Source organism: Cetorhinus maximus, chromosome 1 (genome assembly GCF_964194155.1).
Source record: "Cetorhinus maximus chromosome 1, sCetMax3.hap1.1, whole genome shotgun sequence".
In the NCBI taxonomy this organism is placed as follows: Eukaryota; Metazoa; Chordata; class Chondrichthyes; order Lamniformes; family Cetorhinidae; genus Cetorhinus; species Cetorhinus maximus.
Window position 1 is genome coordinate 671163 of NC_135879.1, and position 19221 is coordinate 690383.

Here is a 19221-nt window from a genome sequence, read left to right on the forward strand (position 1 = left end):
ACAAGATAGAAATTGAATCAGAACTGAGAGAGAGTAGGAAGACTTTCTTGAGAAAGTTCCCACTGGAACCCATGCCTTTTGCCGTTCAGTAACAGGGAACGACAGGAGTCACTGGCTTCACATAACAGTCGCTCTGTTTCAACATTAACACACAGGAATGTGAAAATTGGGAATACAGGCAACTGTTAAAGAGGCGCAGCTGCTGTATATATGTCAGATCATCAATGAAAGACTCTCATGTGCTTTCCCCAACTGGCATGGATAACGGGCAAAGGGGCATCCAGTCATTAATCATGAGCAAGTTATTTCTAATCAGTTTGCCAGTCTGAGATTGGAGGACTGGGTTTGGTAAGGAAGCTCACGTCCCTCAAACCTTCTCCAACCTCTGTGGGATTGGGATGTAAAGCCTTAGGGATGGCATCTTGGTCACTTTGATGTGTCCTTTTGCATCTTAGATACAAGGCTGCATTAGCGTCAAGGCTAGTAGTGCAGAAGCTGTTCAAGACCATTACAGTAGCTTTTGGTTCAAGATTGTGAACTTCACTGCTTTTCCCTGTTATTCATTAATGTCTTTAATCTATCATTTCACAGAGAGAAGGACAACACAGTAATGGAGCTGGGCTCAATGCTGCCTTCTTGAGGTTTCTAATAGACTGGAGGAGGAGAAAAAGGGACAGGTGCTGCTGAGCGCAGCTTCGGGAGGAGGTCCCACCCGAGCTCCAGAATCCAGGGTAACCCCAGCGACAACATGAGGATGTGGAGGATAGACCCAGGCCATGGAGGCGACTTTCTTGACCAAGGGTCTACTGAAGAAGACTCTCTTATCTGCAGATGAGCAAGAGAGAATGCTCCGCACATCTGCCCTTGACCCAAGCTCTGGTAGCTCACATCTGCCACATCCTTCGGGAGGAACTAATGCCCCGTGGAGTGGGAGGCTATCCCCTGCCAGTGGTCTTGAAGGTCACTGCCACACTCAATTTCTTTACCTGCAGATCATTCCAGGGATCTATAGGAGATCTGTGCGGAATCTCACAGCTCCACACACAGATGCATCAAAGAGGTCACAGATTCCCTCTACAGCAAGGCTCACCAAGATGTGAGGTTTACACTTGATGACCAGGCTGCTAGATTCAATGGGTTTGCAGCTATCTCAGGTTTCCCTAGAGGCCAGGGTGCAATCGGCTGCACCCATGTGGCTCTGAGGACTCCATGGCAGCAGCCGCTAATGTTTATCAACCGTAAAGGGTTTCATTCCATCAATGTTCAACTGGTCTGCGAACATCGGAAGCACATCATGCATGTCTGTGCCAGGTACCCTGGGAGTTACCATGACTCATACATCCCGAGTCACTCCCAGGTGCCTCACATATTCGAAGGGCCTGAGTGTCTACAGGGATGGCTGTTTGGGGATAAGGGGAAGCCGCTCAAACGATGGTTCATGACATCCATGCATTAGCCTCAGAGTGTCTCAGAGGACAGGTACAACGCAGCTCACAGCTCCTCACGGTCCATAATCGAGAAGACCATCGACATCCTGAAGATGCGCTTCTGATGTTTAGACCGCTCAGGTGGGGCTCTGCAGTGCACTCCAGATAGGGTCTCCTGCATCATCGCTGTATATTGTGCCCTTTACAACCTGGCATTTGCCAGAGGGAGAAATAGAGGGGGATTAGAACTCCTCAGAGGATGAGGAGCAGGAGGGCCAGGAACCTGAAGAAGGAGATGAGGGTCAGCTTCCACAGGACAAAGCTATTGAGGAAGTACAACGTGGAAGATGTGTCCGCGCCACTTTAACTCACCAGATTCCAGGAGGAGTAAGGTGAAGGTAACAGGAAATGGCCACATTCCTCCTGTCCCTTACTGTAGAAAGGGATGTGCAGCCAGTCACATCGAGAGCAAGTTCAGCATTTGGACTTGCACCTTCATTCCTCATAATTCACCAGGCCAGGACCTCTAAGGAGGCCGGCAGAGCACCCTGTGTGTGTTCAGTCCGGGGAGTGAAAGTGGACACAACAGCGGGGACACTAAGCCCACTAACTTGATGCAGTTATCGCCACATTGATGAGAAACTGCAGCAGCCAGTGAGATGAGGACATGGTTGGGAATCTCCTCCTCCTGTCCAGGTCTTGTCCTTTGGCACTGCCACTGAGGAGACACAACTACTGCTAATCCTTCAAGGCTGCTGAGCTGCCCTCACACAATGGTGTGTCACAGGTAACACAGGTTAGCAACGCATTTAACACACACTTTCAATAAAGGTTTTCACACCTCTCCCTGACATCACACAAGGGTCCAGAAACTATCTTCAGTGAGGCTGACATCACAGAATGTGAAGCTCACAAGGGGAGACTGTCACCGACTGGGAAGATGGTTAAACCTCCCAACAAGAGGATACATATGTCAATAATCATAATGTCTTCAGTTAACCAAGTCATTCAAATTAACATCAAATGTATTAATAAAAGAGCAATATTTCTCCAGTGGTTTCACACCTGTGACCCGGAAATGATTTCAATATTTCTTCATTTTCTCCCACGTTGCCTGGATGCAGCCCTGACACCCACAACAGGTGTGGAGGCAGCTGCTGACCGCTACCTCCTGTTGTCTGTGATGACCTTGGCGACGTCCTCTGGTGGCCTGAGGCCTGGAGGGCCCCGGCCTAATCGGCAGATGCAACCTCCTCGGCCTGAGCAGCTGGAATGGATGGGGCCAAAGGCAGAGGGGATTCTGAGGGGCTGGACACCCTTGGAGTGTCCGGTATGAAGGCCCCCGGGGTATCCAGCTGAGGCTTATCCTCCCTGTGGCTGCCCAAGGGCCCCTCCCTGACTCCATGAGGAGAAGGGGTATCTGAGGGAAGTTCATGTGCCCCGCACCCCCTCCCCACCACCTAGACACTGACGGATCCCACCAATATCTGACACGGAGTTCAGGCCAAGCACAAATCTGACAAAACCTGCTGGACCAAGGTCTCCATGTGGCTGCCACCCTTCCCATGGTGACCCCGGAGCCAAAATATCAGGCAGAACACAGATGGACTCCTCCATCCTTTGTTCTATTCTGCTGAATGTCTCTTGCATCTCTGCCTGATGTTCCACTGTCTGCCATTGCATCTCCAGCATTGTCTCAGTGGCTGGACTCAGCAGGTGGCTGGTCCCCAGCAGTCCTCTGAGTGTCGGAGACCTGGGGTGTCACTGCCTCCGCCTGCTGTGGAGATATGTTAGTGAGGTGTTCTCCAGAAGGTGACCCCAAGCCTAATCTAAAGCCATGACCCACCGAGGTGTGTGTCTGCGCTGATGGAGGGTGAGGGGGAACACAGTGACAGATCATCTTCCTCCACCGTGGTGGTCTGGGGGCTGGGGCTTATGTTGGCTCTCTGCCTGTGCCTGGACCTGCTGGTGTCTCTAAGAGAGAGAAGATAGATTTAGTTCATGAGCAGGCATAACACAAGGTTGCATGTCACATGTCACTCAATGTGGATGTCAGGAAGTGATGAACTCATGGAGGTGTCATCTGTACTAGGTGGCTGGGAAAAGCCGATCTCCACTTCCCTACGGGAGCGATCCCTGTCCTCCCCAGCCAGCTCAGGGGCATCCTCCTCCAATGGAGTGAGGGATATGATGTTGGCCGTCCCTCCTCTAGTCTGGGGTCTTTCCCTTCAATTGTGGGCAAGCTTGGAACTGCATAAAGACAAAAGGAGGGAATGTGATGTGAAGAGATGGAGCTGAGGTTAGGAAACATGAATGCCCCCTGTGTGTGGTGAGCCCTCCCCAGAAAGGGCTGAGGATGGACTGTGAGAAGCGTGATGGATGAGATGGTGGTGATGTGGATATACCCGTCAGCCAATCAAAGCTGCTTTTTGTCCCCCCACTAAAGTTGCTTTGAGACGTCTGAAGAGGTTTTTTTGTTCATGGGATGTGGGTGTCACTGGCCGGGCCAGCATTTATTGCCTATTCCTAATTGCCCTTGAGAAGGTGGTGGTGAGCTGCCTTCTTGAACCGCTGCAGTCAATGTGGTGTAGGTACACCCACAGTGCTGTTAGGGAGGGAGTTCTAGGGTTTTGACCCAGCAACAGTGAAGGAACGGCCGATATATTTCCAAGTCCGGATGGTGGGTGACTTGGAGGGGAACTTCCAGGTGGTGGTGTTCCCATGTGGCTGCTGCTCTTGTCCTTCTAGATGGTAGCAGTGGGTTTGGAAGGTGCTGTCGAAGGAGCCTTGGTGAATTGCTGCAGTGCATCTTGTAGATGGTACACACTGCTGCTATTGTGCATCGGTGGTGGAGGGAGTGAATGTTTGTGGATGTGGTGCCAATCAAGCAGGCTGCTTTATCCTGGATGGTGTCGAGCTTCTTGAGTGTTGTTGGAGCTGCACTCATCCAGGCAAGTGGGGAGTATTCCATCACACTCCTGACTTGTGCCTTGTAGATGGTGGACAGGCTTTGGGGAGTCAAGGGGTGAGTTACTTGCCACAGGATTCCCAGCCTCTGACCTGCTCTTGTAGCCACAGTATTTATACGGCTAGTCCAGTTCAGTTTCTGGTCAATGGTAACCCCCAGGATGTTGATAGTGGGAGAGTCAGTGTAGCCCTTTGAGTACATGATACCATGAGGAGTGTGAGATTGGAGGGAGGTGAAGGTCGACTTACCCTGGCAAAGCAGATCATTCATCCTCCTCCTGCACTGGATAGCGTTCAAGGTGCGGTGGTCAGCCACACTGACCGGGCTTGCTATGGCCTCCCAGGCCGGAGAGGTGAGGCTGGTCTGCTTCTTGGAGCCATCCCTGGGCTAGAGGACAGCCTGGTGTTGCTGTATTCCTTTTATCAAGGCCTGGAGGGCGTCACAGCAGAAATGGGATGAGGCCACCTTCTTTTTGTTGGCAGCTTCCAGGTTCTCCTGGCGCCAGCTGGGCTGCAGAGAGTGAAATGTGTGCTCAGGTGGTGTTTAAATGTGGCGCCTGGACCTTTGACCGTGTTAGTAACGGTGGGGCGGACGAATCAGTGCCCGAAAGGCCATGAGATTCAGAGAAATACTCACCCGGGCACAATTAATGAGCTTCTGAGCGTGGAATTAGGCTCCATTTCCCACCATTCTGACCAGCGGGAAACGCAATGTGGAACCCGCAAACCACCACATTGGTTTCAAAAGCGGAAAATCCTGGCTGTGGGGTCTGACTCAACTCAGTCTGTTCTCACCAAGTGGATGAGGTTAAAATTGGTGTTCCTTTGAGATGCTCGTTCCATTTCAGTGATGTGTCAGTTAAAGTAATTGAAGTATTAATATGTTTGTGTCGATTTATCTCATCCTGAGATTGGAAGATTGTGTGAAAATGATGAAGATCCCATCAGCAGTGTCCATTATGAACCCGTTTCATAAAGGCTTGGGCAACAAGTGCTGTCCCTGCCAACAATGCTCACATATCACGAAAGAATTTAAAAAAAACTGACTCTTTAATCCTGAAGAGAGTTTTACAGAAAACCTCTTGAAAAATTTGTGATAATCCTACTTTATACCAAACGCAAGCAATATAAATCGTAATTGTGACTGTGTGGATTACAGAGCCTTGTTTGAGCAGCCACAAATTCTATTTAACAAGACAAGGTTTCAAGTGCGTCAGCATTCCATTTCTTTTCATTCAGGAGTGTTCACTCGATATTACCTCATTCCGCAAAAAATGCAAGAATTGGTTTCTTGACCTGGTAAAGAACCAGGATGAATGGATATCAATAAAAAGCAGGAATATCTTTTCCTCCTTTACCTGGGCCTGAATTTTTCCCGTGTAGGGCAGGCTTGGCCGGAGCAGGAGGGGCAGTTGCAGAGCTGACCGCTGCCCGCGATCAGCTCCACACCGCCATTTTACACTGGCGAGCCAATTAAGGCCTTCCTAGCGTCACATACGAGCAGTAGCGCTGAGCTACCTGTGCGGACAGGGGGAGGAGGAGGGAGAGTCGGGTCCAGCGCTCTTTCACACGCACGCACGCGGAAGAGTGGACGGAGTTGCCTCAGGGAGATTGAAATGCTTTTGAAAAACATAAATAAATGTAATAAAAATTTAATGACTGTATCACATGAGATGGGACATGTTTTTATTTTTCAGCAAAAGTTTTTATTTAATTCGTAAAAGCTTTAGGAAACCTCAACCCGCTTGTGGATGAGATTTCCTAAAAAACGTAAAGGCCGTTTGGTCTTTTCGCCTGCCCGCCAACCATAAGGCTGGACAGGGAGTGTAAACTTGAAATGAATTACTTCACTAATGGCCTTAATAGGCTTTTCGATGTTCGGCAGGCATGCGCTGGAGTCGGCTGACAGCGAAATATTGTGAGACAGTGCGATGGCTTCGGGACAAGTCCAACCGACTCAACCTCTCCTCATAAAAAAATCCCTCCATACCCAGGATCAACCTAGTGAACCTTCTCTGGACTGCCTCCAATGCCAGTATATCTTTCTGTAGATAAGGGGACCAAAACTGTTCACAGTATTCTAGGTGTGGTCTAACTAGTGCCTTGTATAGTTTTAGCAAGACTTCCCTATTTTTATACTCCATTCCCTCTGAAATAAAGGCCAACATTCCACTTGCCTTCCCTATTATCTGTTGAACTTGTATGTTATCTTTTTGGAATTCATGCACAAGGATTCCCAAATCCCTCTGTGCTGCAGCTTTCTGCAGTCTTTCTCCATTTAAATAATATTCAGCTCCTCTATTCTTCCTGCCAAAGTGCATAACCTCACATTTTCCCACATTATATTCCATCTGCCAAGTTTTTGCCCACCCACTTAACCTGTCTATATACCTCTACAGACTCCTTGTGTCATCCTCACCAATTGCCCTTCCATCTATTTTTGAGTCATCCACAAACTTGGCGATAGTACATTCACTTCCTCCCATCCAAGTCATTAATATATATTGTAAATAATTGTGGCCCCAGCACTGATCCCTGTGGCACTCCACTAGTTACAGGTTGCCATCCCAAAAATGCCCCCTTTATCCCAACTCTCTGTCTTCTATTAGTTAGCCAGTCCTCTATCCATGCTAATATACTATCCCCAACACCATGGGCTCTTATCTTATTAAGTAGCCTTATGTGGGGTACTTTATCGAACACCTTTTCTGAAATCCAAATAGGTTACATATACCGGTTCCCCTTTATCTACCCTGCTTGTTATCTCCTCAAAGAATTCTAATAAATTTGTCAGGCATGATTTCCCCTTCATGGAGCCATGCTGACTCTGCTTGATTAGATTATGCATTTCTAAATGCTCTGCTATTACATCCTTTATAATAGACTCTAACATTTTCCCAATGACAGATGTTAAACTAACTGGCCTATAGTTACCTGTTTCTTGTCTTCCTCCCTTTTTGAATAAGGGTGTTACATTGGCCGTTTTTCAATCCTCTGGAACTTTTCCAGAATCTAAGGATTCTTGGAAGATTACTACCAGTGCATTTACTATCTCTACAGTTACTTCCTTTAATTTCCTAGGATGCAACCCATCAGGTCCAGGGGACTTATCGGACTTTAGCCCCATTAGTTTCCCTGGTACTTTTTCTCTAGTGATAGTTATTGTATTTATTTCCTCCCCCCACGCCCCTTTTGCCCCTTGATTATTTAATATTTTTGGAACACTATTAATATCTTCTACTGTGAAGTCTGAAGCAAAGTATTTATTCAACTCCTCTGCCATTTCCTAGTTCCCCATTATTATTTCCCCAGCCTCATTCTCTAAGGGGCCAATGTTCACTTTGGCCTCTCTCTTCCTTTTTATATATTTAAAGAAGCTCTTACTGTCTGTTTTTATATTACTTGCTAGTTTACCCTCAAAGTTTATTTTCTCCCTCTTTATTATTTTTTTGGTCGTCTTTTGTTGGTTTTTAAAACTTTCCCAATCTGCTGGCTTACTACTTACCTTTGCCACATTGTATGTTTTTTCTAGCTAGAGAAGCTAGGTAGCTAGAGAAGATTCTATATAATGTACAGTAGGATTAACAATTTAATTACTTCCATTTTATTTGCCATTAATTCTCATAGTTATCACCCAGCAGCTCCTGAAACTAGCATCACATTTCAACTCTAAGAGAATCCTGTCAGCCAAATGTCTCTTTTCTTCTCTCTTCACTTCCATCATTCTCTGCCTCACTTTCCCCTCTTTTAAGGTGCTCCTTAAAACCTAATTCTTTGACCAAGATTTTGCTCATCTGCCCTAATATCTCCTTTGATTAAGCTCCTGTGAAGCACCTTGAGATGTTTTAGGTTATTATTAAGTTGTTAATATCAAACGAAATTTGAAACTGAGCCAATGAGGACATATTAGAAACAAGTGTCAAAGATGCAGGTCATAAAGAGTGTCTTGGAGGAGGAGAGAGAGTTAGGGTGGGGGAGAGGCATGGTTGGGATCGGTGGGGGTTTGGGGGGGAGCAGGTGGTGAAATTCCAGAGCTTAGAACCCAGGTACTGAAGGCACGGCCACCAAAGATTAAAATTGGGGCTCAAAGAGACAGAAATTGTAGGACCACATACATTTGGAGGGTTGTGGAGCTATAGGAACTAGCAGATAAGGAGGGGCAAGGCTATAGAGAGATTTGAAAGCAAGGATATGCATCTTAAAATTGGAGGTATTGCCAGAACAGGAGCTAACATAGTTCAGCAACTGGGATCAGAGAGCAACTGGAGTCAGAATGTGAATGAAATCAGAGTGCAGCTAGGCCAGAGAGCATGTTGTTTCAGTTGTTAATGGGCTGTGGGCATCACTGGCAAGGTGAGCATTTGTTGTCCATCCCTAGTTGCCCTTGAGAAAATGGTGGTGAGCTGCCTTCTTGAACCGCTGCAGTTTGTCTGGTGTAGGCACACCCACAGTGCTGTTAGGGAGGGAGTTCCAGGATTTTGACCCATCGAAAGTGAGGCAACAGCAATTTAGTTCCAAGTCAGAATGGTGAGTGGATTGAAGGGGAACTTGCAGATAGTAATGTTCCCATCTACCTGTTGGCCTTATTCTTCTAGGTGGTAGTGGTTGCAGGTTTGGAAGGTGCTGTCAAAGAAACCTTGGTGAGTTGCTGCAGTGCATCTTGTAGATGGTACACACTGCTGCCACTATGCATTGTTGATGGTGAAGGGAGTGAATGTTGAAGGTGATGGATGTGGTGCCAATCAAGTGGGCTGCTTTGTCCTGGATAGTGTCGAGCTTCTTGAGTGTTGTTGTGACTGCACCTATCCAGACAAGCGGAGAGTATTCCATCACACTCCTGACTTGTGTCTTGTAGATGGTGAACAGGTTTTTGGGAGTCAGGAGGTGAGTTTCACGCTGCAGAATTCCCAGCCTCTAACCTGCTCTTGTAGCCGTGTCATTTGTATGGCTAGTCCAGTTCAGTTTCTGGTCAAGGGTAACCCCCAGAATGCTGATCGTGGGGGATTCAGCAATTGTAATGCTGATGTTCATCAAGGGGAGATGGTTAGATTCTCTCTCCAGCATCTCCAGTATTCTGCTTTACAGCTATTGAAACTCCTAGTTATACCACACCTATAGTAACTGTGAGCGGTTCTGGGGACTACATCTTTGAAGGAGGGAGGCCCTGCAGGGAGTACAACACAGATTTACCAGAATGATACCTAGAAAGTTAAAGTTTGACCCGATCCAGGTTTTCAAAATATTAAGGGGGATAAATAAGTAGGTAGAGAGAAATAATTTCCACTGGCTGGGGGGGTCTAGGGCTAGGGGACATAGTCTAAAAATTAGAGCCAATCTTTCAAGAATAAAATTAGGAAACATCTAAACATAAAGGGTGGGTGGTAGAAGTTTGATATTCTCTTCCACAAGCAGTAATTGATGAGAGATCAGTTCACAGTTTTAAATCTGAGAATGATAGATTGTTGGTTAACCAAAAGTATTAAGGGAAACGGGGCAGATGTGGTGTTAGGTCACAAATCAGCTATGATCTGATTGAATGGCAGAACAGGCTTGAGGGGCTAAATGGCCTCCTCCTGTTGATGTGTTCCCAAATTCCACATCCCATTCTTTTATCATTTTAAGCACATAACATTTCATCCTATAATATGTGTTTTACTAAAAAAGGAAGACTTATTTGGATTTCCCTAAACCAGACAGCACATGAAGTGAATCTATTCTGTACTGCTTCTAAAGCCTCAGTATTCTCCCTATAGCATGGTGCCCAAATCATTGCTACACACAGAGAACAGAAGTGACCCCAGCACTGGCCCTGAGAGCCACTGTTAACCACTTCCAAACATTCTGAGAAAGTGCCCTGAACAAATATTCTCGGATTTGTCCCATTTAACCAATGTTTAATCCAGTTTGCTATCCTCCCCTAACTCCATACCCTTTCATACAAAAGCCAAATATTGCAGATGCTGGTTAATATGGGCCAGGATTTTCCGATTGTTGGGTGGGCTTGGCGTGCCTGCCCCCCACCATCGGGCTCTGACCACGATTTCACACTGACTGGCCAAATAACAGTGTGAAACGCGTGCTGCAGCGCTCAGCGCAGCTGGGGTGGGGGTGGGAGGAGTGCGAGTGCGGAGGTGTGCACATGCGTGGGTGTGTGCGCGGTAAAAGCTCCCTCAGGCACAGAGCTGCCTCAGGGAGCTGAAGAGTTTTAAAATAAAAAGTAAAGATATTAAAAATAATGAAAACATGTCCCCTCATGTGACTCTGTCAAATGAGCAGGGACATGTTAAATATAAGTGTTAAAAGGTTTTCTTTTTAATCACTGGTCGAAACCTCATCCTGCCCATGGATGAGTTTTTGCCAAAAATACAAAGGCCGCTTGGCCTTTTCGCCCGCCCACCAACCGAGCAGTTGGACGGGCAGCAAAAAATTTGAATCAATTACTTCATTAAGGGCCTTAATAGGCTGCTTAACTTCGGCAGGTCCGCCCGATGACTGAAATATCGCGTGAGTGTGCATTGCCGTTGGGACGCTCGCCCGATGTGTCATTTTATGCTCGTGCAGCTCAGACACACACCCACCCAACAAGCGCAATATTCTGCCCATGCTGCCCATTTACACCACCTCTAGACCCATCTTTTGTATTTCCTGCTGCAACAATTTTTCTCCCTACGCTCATCCAGGCTCTCTCACACTCAGAGGTACGTTCAACATAACCCCATGATACGTGATATATTGAGAAAAACCAACAGGAAAGGGAAGAGAGAAAGTAGTAGACAAGGAGAAACAGAGAGAATAAACTTGCAGAGTGTCCATATTCTCTGATTTATCACATGCACTGTAACATGAGATTGACTAGTGACTTTAAAAGGTCCAGGCCAGAATTGTACATCGTTTGAGTGGGTGCGGTGCCCGACCCAACAGGAAATGAAATCATGCCAGGAGATATCGGGCGTGTGTGCCGATGTCATCGTGCACTCAGGTGATATTTTGCTCAGTGGGTGTGCACAGCAGTCAGAAACATGCCTGCCGACAATTAAACAGGCAATGAAGCCCAAAGGAGTCAATGAAAAACAGCTTTACGTGGCTCGTACACTTTTATGGTTGGCGGACAGGCCAATCGGCCTGGCGGGCTTCATGTTTTCGCTACAACCTTGATCCAGGGCGGGATGAAATGTCCAAGGTGAAATATAATAAAAAAAGGTGTCTAGTGACAGATGCTTTTTGAGTTCTGCTGCCAGGCACTTGAATGTGCTGCATCGACACAGTTTTGCTGCATTGTTTTCTTGTCATTGAATCTGTGCAGGTCTGCAGCTCTCCCTGAGGCAGCTCCACAGCAGCCGTCTGCCTTCGGGGAGCTCGCTAGAAGCGCCCACCTGCACCCTCAATTTTCTCAGTGCCCACCCCCCTCCCCCCCACCCCCCCACTCCCCCCCCCAGCAGCGCTGAGGCTTTCTCAGTGCACATTTCATGCCAGCCAGCGTGAAATAACATTTGGGGGCTGATCACAGCCGGAAGTGCATTTCACGCCCACCAATTGCGTGCGCCCGACGAGCACAAGATTCAGGCCTATACCTTGGAGTCTGTGATGCCTGTAAGGAAAGGAGAGCCATGGTTATCGTCACTTTCTTGCTCATCTTCAGCAGTCTAACCCACGCCAAGGTACTGTTAATACAAGAGTGCAATTCCAGGGGTAGCCTGAACATAAATCCAACAATTACCAGCAATGTACCAAACCTACACATCACTAAATCAAATAATCATGGTCACTTTCAAACAGTTATGAGTTGTTACTGATTTTTTCCCATCAGAAAATCAAACCAAAACACTTCCCACCTTGTCCCGGATTCCTTGTCGCATTACTTCCCGCTCCGCCTCCATTTTTGCGTATTTTCCTGCACGTTCTTCCTCTGCTTGTCGAATAGCTTCTAATCTTTCTTCTTCCTTTTTCTCAGCGTCTGGATCCTTCTCTTCATCACCACCCAACATTTTTCCCATGTCTTTGGTGGCCCCTAAATTTAAGATATGAATGTGATGAACAGAGTTAGGAGATTATCCACCAGGGAATTTTATCCTCAAATAGTGTCAGGTAAAGATTATCTATTGAGAAAATACACCACAGCATCCCCACAAAAACATGCGACGTGCCGCCATCAATCCCAATTTACACAGGGGTAGATTTACATCATGGATGTTAAGCATTTCCAGGGCAGAGCATAGAATGGAGAAATATCAGCAAGGATTCTACAGCCTCCCTGTAACCAGTCCACCTTTCCTGCTGTTACTCTCAATGGCAGCAAATCCTGGGGGCCTGTGTAAGTGGATCTGTGCCAGACACAATTTCCAATATGGGCTCCACCCTGTCCATGTGCAATGCCCAGAAAATGACAATCTATCCTCCTTAGAAGAGGCTTTACAGATCCTGACTACAGCTGTCAGCCTGGGAAAAGCAACAGCCCCCATCTATTCCGAAACCACGGGCAAGATTGTAACTCACTCAGAACCCATCCACTTGCACAGAGTTAAAAGTCAGGCCCTATTAGTCTCTGAACAGATCCAAAGAAAATTCACATTAAGATAATACAGAATTATTGGTAAACACAAAGTTCAAAGTATTGATCTAGACAAGAAGAAAGGCCATAGTTACCAATATTCCACTGCACATTGTTTGAAGGTTTTTTTAAACAAATATTTTAGTAATCCACCATCTTAATCCACCACCAGTGCACAGTGGCTGCAGTGTGTACCATCCACGAGATGCACTGAAGCAACTCGCCAAAGCTTCTTCATCAGCACCTCCCAAACCAGCCAACTTTCCCACCCAGATGGAAAAAGGTAGCAGGTTCATGGGAATACTTTAGAGATTGCCTCCAAGCCACACACCATCCTGACTTGGAACTATATTGCTGCTCCTTCACTGTCGCTGGGTCAAAACCATGGAATTCCCTGCGAAACAGCACTGTGGGTGTACCTACACCAACTGGACTGCAGCAGTTTAAGAAAAAAGCTGACTACCCACTTTCTCAAGGCACAATTAGGGATGGCAATCAACGCTGGCCTTACTAGTGATGCTCATATCCCAAAAATAAATATAAGAAAACTAGCAAGAATGTTCATTAATACTTATTCCAGTTGTGCACCCTCATATTTCTCAGATATATTGTATATAAGTATACCACCTTTAACAGCTTATTAAACTGTATCAATAGCAGCTCATACAATTTGCTGCTGAATTGGGAATTTCGAAATATGGACAAAAGGAGTAAGTCCAAAAAGATTTCCTTTGAAGGCAATGCTCTTCAGACACTCATTGATGGGCTGTACCAGAGCAGCTGTCCTTGCCTTGCAAGGAAACTCTGAGGCCCCATTTAAACTGACAGAGATGGAAATTCATGGGTTGTGTCTGAACTTCCCAAGATCAGGGCCCTGTGAACACAACACTTGGTGAGCAGCAGATCGGGGAACCATTCCAGATGATTTTTTGGCTTGATGCTTGATCTTGGAGGATGTACAAAGGAGTTTTTGATTAAATAAAACATAGCAGTGTAAGGAGTCACATTCTGATGCATATCATAGCTTGTTCTATACGGTTAAAATACTGACATATGCAAGTACTGAGACACTGAGGTACAAACGTACAAACAATTGAAAAGGGGAATCATTGACAATTCCAAAATAAGTGTAATGGCAGCACACATCAACGCTGTTACATTATATAGTAGCTTAGTAATATACAACTTGAATTTTGCTGAAAAGAGAGACACATTGTCAAAGTTTTTTATCTTGTGCTCATCAGGACAAATGCAAGAACGCCACATTTCGAACACTCACAACAATTTATACTACAGGAGAAAAGGGTGCTGATTGGTAAGTCAATTCTGATTAGCCCAAGTATTGCCAATGAGAAAGCAATGGGGAACTATACACACCGCCCCTGACCCCCCAGCTCCCAGGTAATTCAAAAAAGGTGCAAGGCTTGTTTGGAGAGAACAGGTTCCTGTGTATGAATGTAGGTCGCTTCTAGCAAGTGTAAATAAGCCATGTTTCGAGTTTGACTGATTATCTTAAATTGGTCATTAGTGTAGCAATAGAAGCAATGTCATTCTCTCAGAAATATCTGGCACAGGTATTCCAGGACTTTACCTTTCTTACAGTGCTATTGAATAGGTTATTGGCAAAGGCATTAAATAGTAAGGGTCACAATGGTTGGTTCTTCAGTATTGCTGAATAAAGAGACAAGCTGTCGAAAATTTTCGTCTTACAGGACAGACACAAGAATGCCAAATTTCAAAGGGAACAACAATTTATACTTCATGCGAAAAGGGATGTTGATTGGTTGGTAAGTCACATCTGGTTTTTTTTTTCATTCATTTATGGGATGTGGGTATTGCTGGCTAGGCCATCATTTATTGCCCATCTCTAATTGCCTTGAGAAGGTGGTGGTGAGCTGCCTTCTTGAGCCGCTGCAGCCCATGTGCTGTAGGTACACCCACAGTGCTGTTAGAGAGGTAGTTCCAGGATTTTGACCCAGCGACAGTGAAGGAACAGTGATATATTTCCAAGTCAAGATGGTGAGTGACCTGGAGGGAACTTGCAGGTGGTGGTGTTTCCATCTATCTGCTGTCCTTCTCCTTCTAGATGGTTGTGGGTTTGGAAAGTGCTGCCTAAGGAGCCTTGGTGAGTTTCTGCAGTGCATCTTGTAGATGGTAAATACTGATGCCACTGTTCGTCAGTGGTGGAGGAAGAGAATGTTTGTGGAAGGGGTGCCAATCAAGCGGGGCTGCTTTGTTCTGGATGGTGTCAAGCTTCTTGAGTGTTGTGGGAGCTGCACTCATCCAGGCAAGTGGAGAGTATTCCATCACATTCCTGACTTGTGCCTTGTAGATGGTGGACTTGTTTGGGGAGTCAGGGGGTGAGTTACTCGCTGCAGGATTCCCAGCCTCTGACCTGTTCTTGTAGCCACAGTATTTATATGGCTAGTCCAGTTCAGTTTCTGGTCAATTGTAACCCCCAGGATATTGATAGTTGAGGTTTCAGCAATGGTAATGCCCTTTCTATCTCCACAAAGACTGCAGCTGTTCACGAAGGCAGCTCCCCACCCATTACGGGTGAGCAACAAATGCTGACCTAGCCAGTGACGCTCACAATAGAAACATAGATAGAAACATAGAAACTAGGAGCAGGAGTAGGCCATTCAGCCCTTCAAGCCTGCTCCACCATTCAATATGGTCATGGCTGATCCTCTTTCTTAACGCCATATTCCCACTTTCTCTCTGTACCCCTTGATGCCCCTAATATCCAAATATTTATCAATTTCTTTCTTGAATATACTCAGTGACCCGGCCCCCACAGCCTCTGTGGTAGAGAATTCCACAGGTTGACCACCCTCCGAGTGAAGAAGTTTTTCCTTATCTCAGTCCTAAATGACCTGCCCCATATCCTGAGACTGTGGCCCTGGTTCTAGACTCCCCAACCAGGGAAAACATCCTCTCTGCATCTAGTCTGTCCAGCCCTGTTAGAATTTTATACGTTTCAATCAGATCCCCTCTCATTCTTCTAAACTCCAGTAAATACAGGCCCAGTCGAACCAATCGCTCCTCATACGACAGTCCTGCCATCCCAGTATCAGCCTAGTGAACCTTCACTGCTCTCCCTCTATGGCAAGTATATCCTTTCTTAGGTAGGGAGACCAAAACTGCACACAATACTCCAGCTGTGGTCCCACCGAGGCCTTGTATAACTGCAGTAAGACATCCCTACTTCTGAACACAAATCCTCTCGCAATGAAGGCCAACATCCCATTTGCCTTCCTAATTGCTTGCTGCACCTGCCTATTTACTTTCATTGGCTGGTGTACAAAGACACCCAGATCCCTTTGTACATCCACATTTCCCAATATATCACCATTTAAATAATACCCTGCCTTTCTGTTTTTCACACTGAAGCATATAACATCACATTTATCCATGTTATACTGCATCTGCCATGTGTTTGCCCAGACACACAACTTGTCTAAATCGCCCTGAAGCCTCCTCACATCCTCCTCACAACTCACAACCCCGTCCAGTTTTGAGTCATCAGCAAACTTGGAAATATTACATTCGGTTTCCTCATCCAAGTCATTTATATATATTGTGAATAGCTGGGGCACAAGCACTGATCCCTGTGGTACCCCACTAGTCACCGCCTGCCACCAGGAAAAAGACCCATTTATTCCCACTCTCTGTTTCCAATCTGTCAATTCTCAATCCATGCCAGTATATTATCCCCAATCCCATGTGCTTTAATTATACCCACTAGCCTCTTATGTGGGACCTTATCAAAAGCCTTCTTGAAATCCAAATGCACCACATCCACAGGGTCTCCCTTATCTATTCTACTAGTTACATCCTCAAAAAACTCCAGTAGATTAGTTAAGCATGATTTCCCTTTCATAAACCCATGCTGACTTTGTCTAATCCCGTTAATGCTTTCCAAGTGTTCTGTTACCACGTCTTTTATAATAGACTCTAGCATTTTCCCCATTACTGATGTTAGACTAACTGGTCTGTAATTCTCTGTTTTTTCTCTCTCTCCTTTTTTAAATAATGGGGTTACAATTGCCACCCTCCAATCTGTAGGAACTGCTCCAGAGTCTATAGAATTTTGGAAGAGGACCACCAATGCATCCAATATTTCCAGGGCCACTTTCTTTAGTGCTCTGGGATGTAGATTATCAGCCCCTGGGGAATTTTCAGCCTTTAGCCCCATTAATTTCTCCAGCATCATTTTTTAAATAATACTGATTTTCTTCAATTCCTCCCTCTCACTAGACCCTTGGTTCCCTAACATTTCTGGGAAATTATTTGTGTCCCCTTTGTGAATATAGAACCAAAATACGTGTTCAGTTCTTCTGCCATTTCTTTGTTCACCATTATAATTTCCCCTGTTTCTGACTGTAAGGGGCCTACATTTGTCTTTGCTAATCTTTTTCTCTTCACATATTTATAGAAGCTTTTACAGTCAGTTTTTACATTCCGTGCAAGTTTACGCTCATACTCCATTCTCCCCTTCTTGATCAATCTTTTTGTCCACTTTTGCTGAATTCTAAACTGCTCCCAATCCTCAGACTTGCTGCCTTTTCTGGCAATTTTATATATCTCCTCTTTGGATCTAATACCATCCCTAATTCCTTTTGTAATCCATGGTTGAGCCACTTTTCCTGTTTTATTTTTGCACCAGACAAGAATGAATAATTGTTGTAATTCATGAATATGTTCCTTACATATTAACCATTGCCTATCCACTGTCAACCCTTTTAGTAAGGTTTCCCAATCCATCATTGCCAACCCTTGCCTCATATCCTCGTAGTTCCCTTTATTTAGATTCAGGATCCTTGTTCTTCACTCTCCATCTTAATGAACAATTCTATTATTTTATGGTCACTCTTCCCCAAGGGACCCGGCACAACAAGATTGTTAATTAATCCTTTCCCATCGCACAATACCCAGTCTAGGATAGCCTGCTCTCTAGTTGGTTCCTCAATGTATTGGTCTAAAAAACCATCATGTACACACTCCAGGAAATCCTCCTCCACAGTATTATTGCTAGTTTGGCTTGTCCAATCTATATGTAGATTTAAGTCACCCATGATTACAGTTGTACCCTTATTGCATGCATCTCTAATTTCCTGCTTAATGCCTTCCCTTACATCTCCATTACTGTTTGGGGGCCTATAGTCAACACCCACCGACGTTTTCTTATCTCCACCCAAACAGATTCCACATCATGATTTTCCAAGCCAAAATCCTTCCTCACTATTGCATTGATTTTCTCCTTTACTAACAGTGCTGCCCCACCTACTTTCCCTATCTGTCTGTCCTTCCTAAATATTGAATATCCCTGGGTGTTCAATTCCCATCCTTGGTCATCCTGCAGCCATGTCTCTGTAATTGCAACTGTATCATAACCGTTTATATCTATTTGCACTGTTAATTCATCTACCTTATTGCGAAGGCTCCGCACATTGAATGTCAAGGGTTGATAGTTATATTCTCTCTTATTAGAGGTGGTTATTGTCTGACATGTGTGGCGTGAATGTAATTTGCGACTTACCAGCCCAAGCCTGGATATTGCCAGGTCTTGCTGCATTTGGACATGGACATGACATCAGCATCTGAGGAGTCGCGAATGATGCAGAACATTTTGCAATCTTCAGCAAACATCCCACTTCTGACCTTATGATGGAAGGAAGGTCATTGATGAAGCAGCTGAAGATGGTTGGGCCGAAGACACTACCCTGAGGAACTCCTGCAGCGATGTCCTGGGACCAAGACGATTGACCTCTAACTGCCACAACTATAGAATCACAGAATCACACAGTGCAGAAGAGGCCCTTCGGCCCATCGAGTCTGCACCGACATGTGAGAAACACCTGACCTACCTACCTAATCCCATTAACCAGCACTTGGCCCATAGCCTTGGCCCATCTTCCTTTGTGCTAGGTATGACTCCAACCACGGAGAGTTTTGCCCCGATTCCCATTGACTCCAGCTTTGCTAGGGCTCTTTGATGCCACACTCGGTCAAATGCTGCCTTCATGTCAAGGGCAGTCACTCTCACCTCACCTCGGGAGTTCAGCTCTTTTGTCCATGTTTGAACCAAGGCTGTAATGAGGTCAGGAGCTGAGTGGCCCAGGCGGAACCCAAACTGAGCATCAATGAGCAGGTTATTGCTAAGCAAGTGCTGCTTGATAGCACTGTTGATGACCCCTTCCATTACTTTACTGATGATCGAGAGTAGACTGATGGGGCGGTAAGTGGCCTGGTTGGATTTGTCCTGCTTTTTGTGTA

The 19221-nt window shown here is 45.7% G+C and overlaps 1 protein-coding gene across 2 annotated transcripts in view; it reads right to left on the reverse strand.

Annotated features, from left to right (window-relative positions):
- cplx1 (complexin 1) overlaps positions 1 to 19221 on the reverse strand; it is a 214669-nt gene that overhangs the window by 32860 nt on the left and 162588 nt on the right. For both annotated transcript variants that reach the window (XM_078541551.1, XM_078541461.1), the window contains exon 3: positions 12227 to 12402. In XM_078541551.1, the coding sequence (XP_078397677.1) occupies positions 12227 to 12402 (176 nt within the window). The remainder of the gene's footprint in view (positions 1 to 12226; positions 12403 to 19221) is intronic.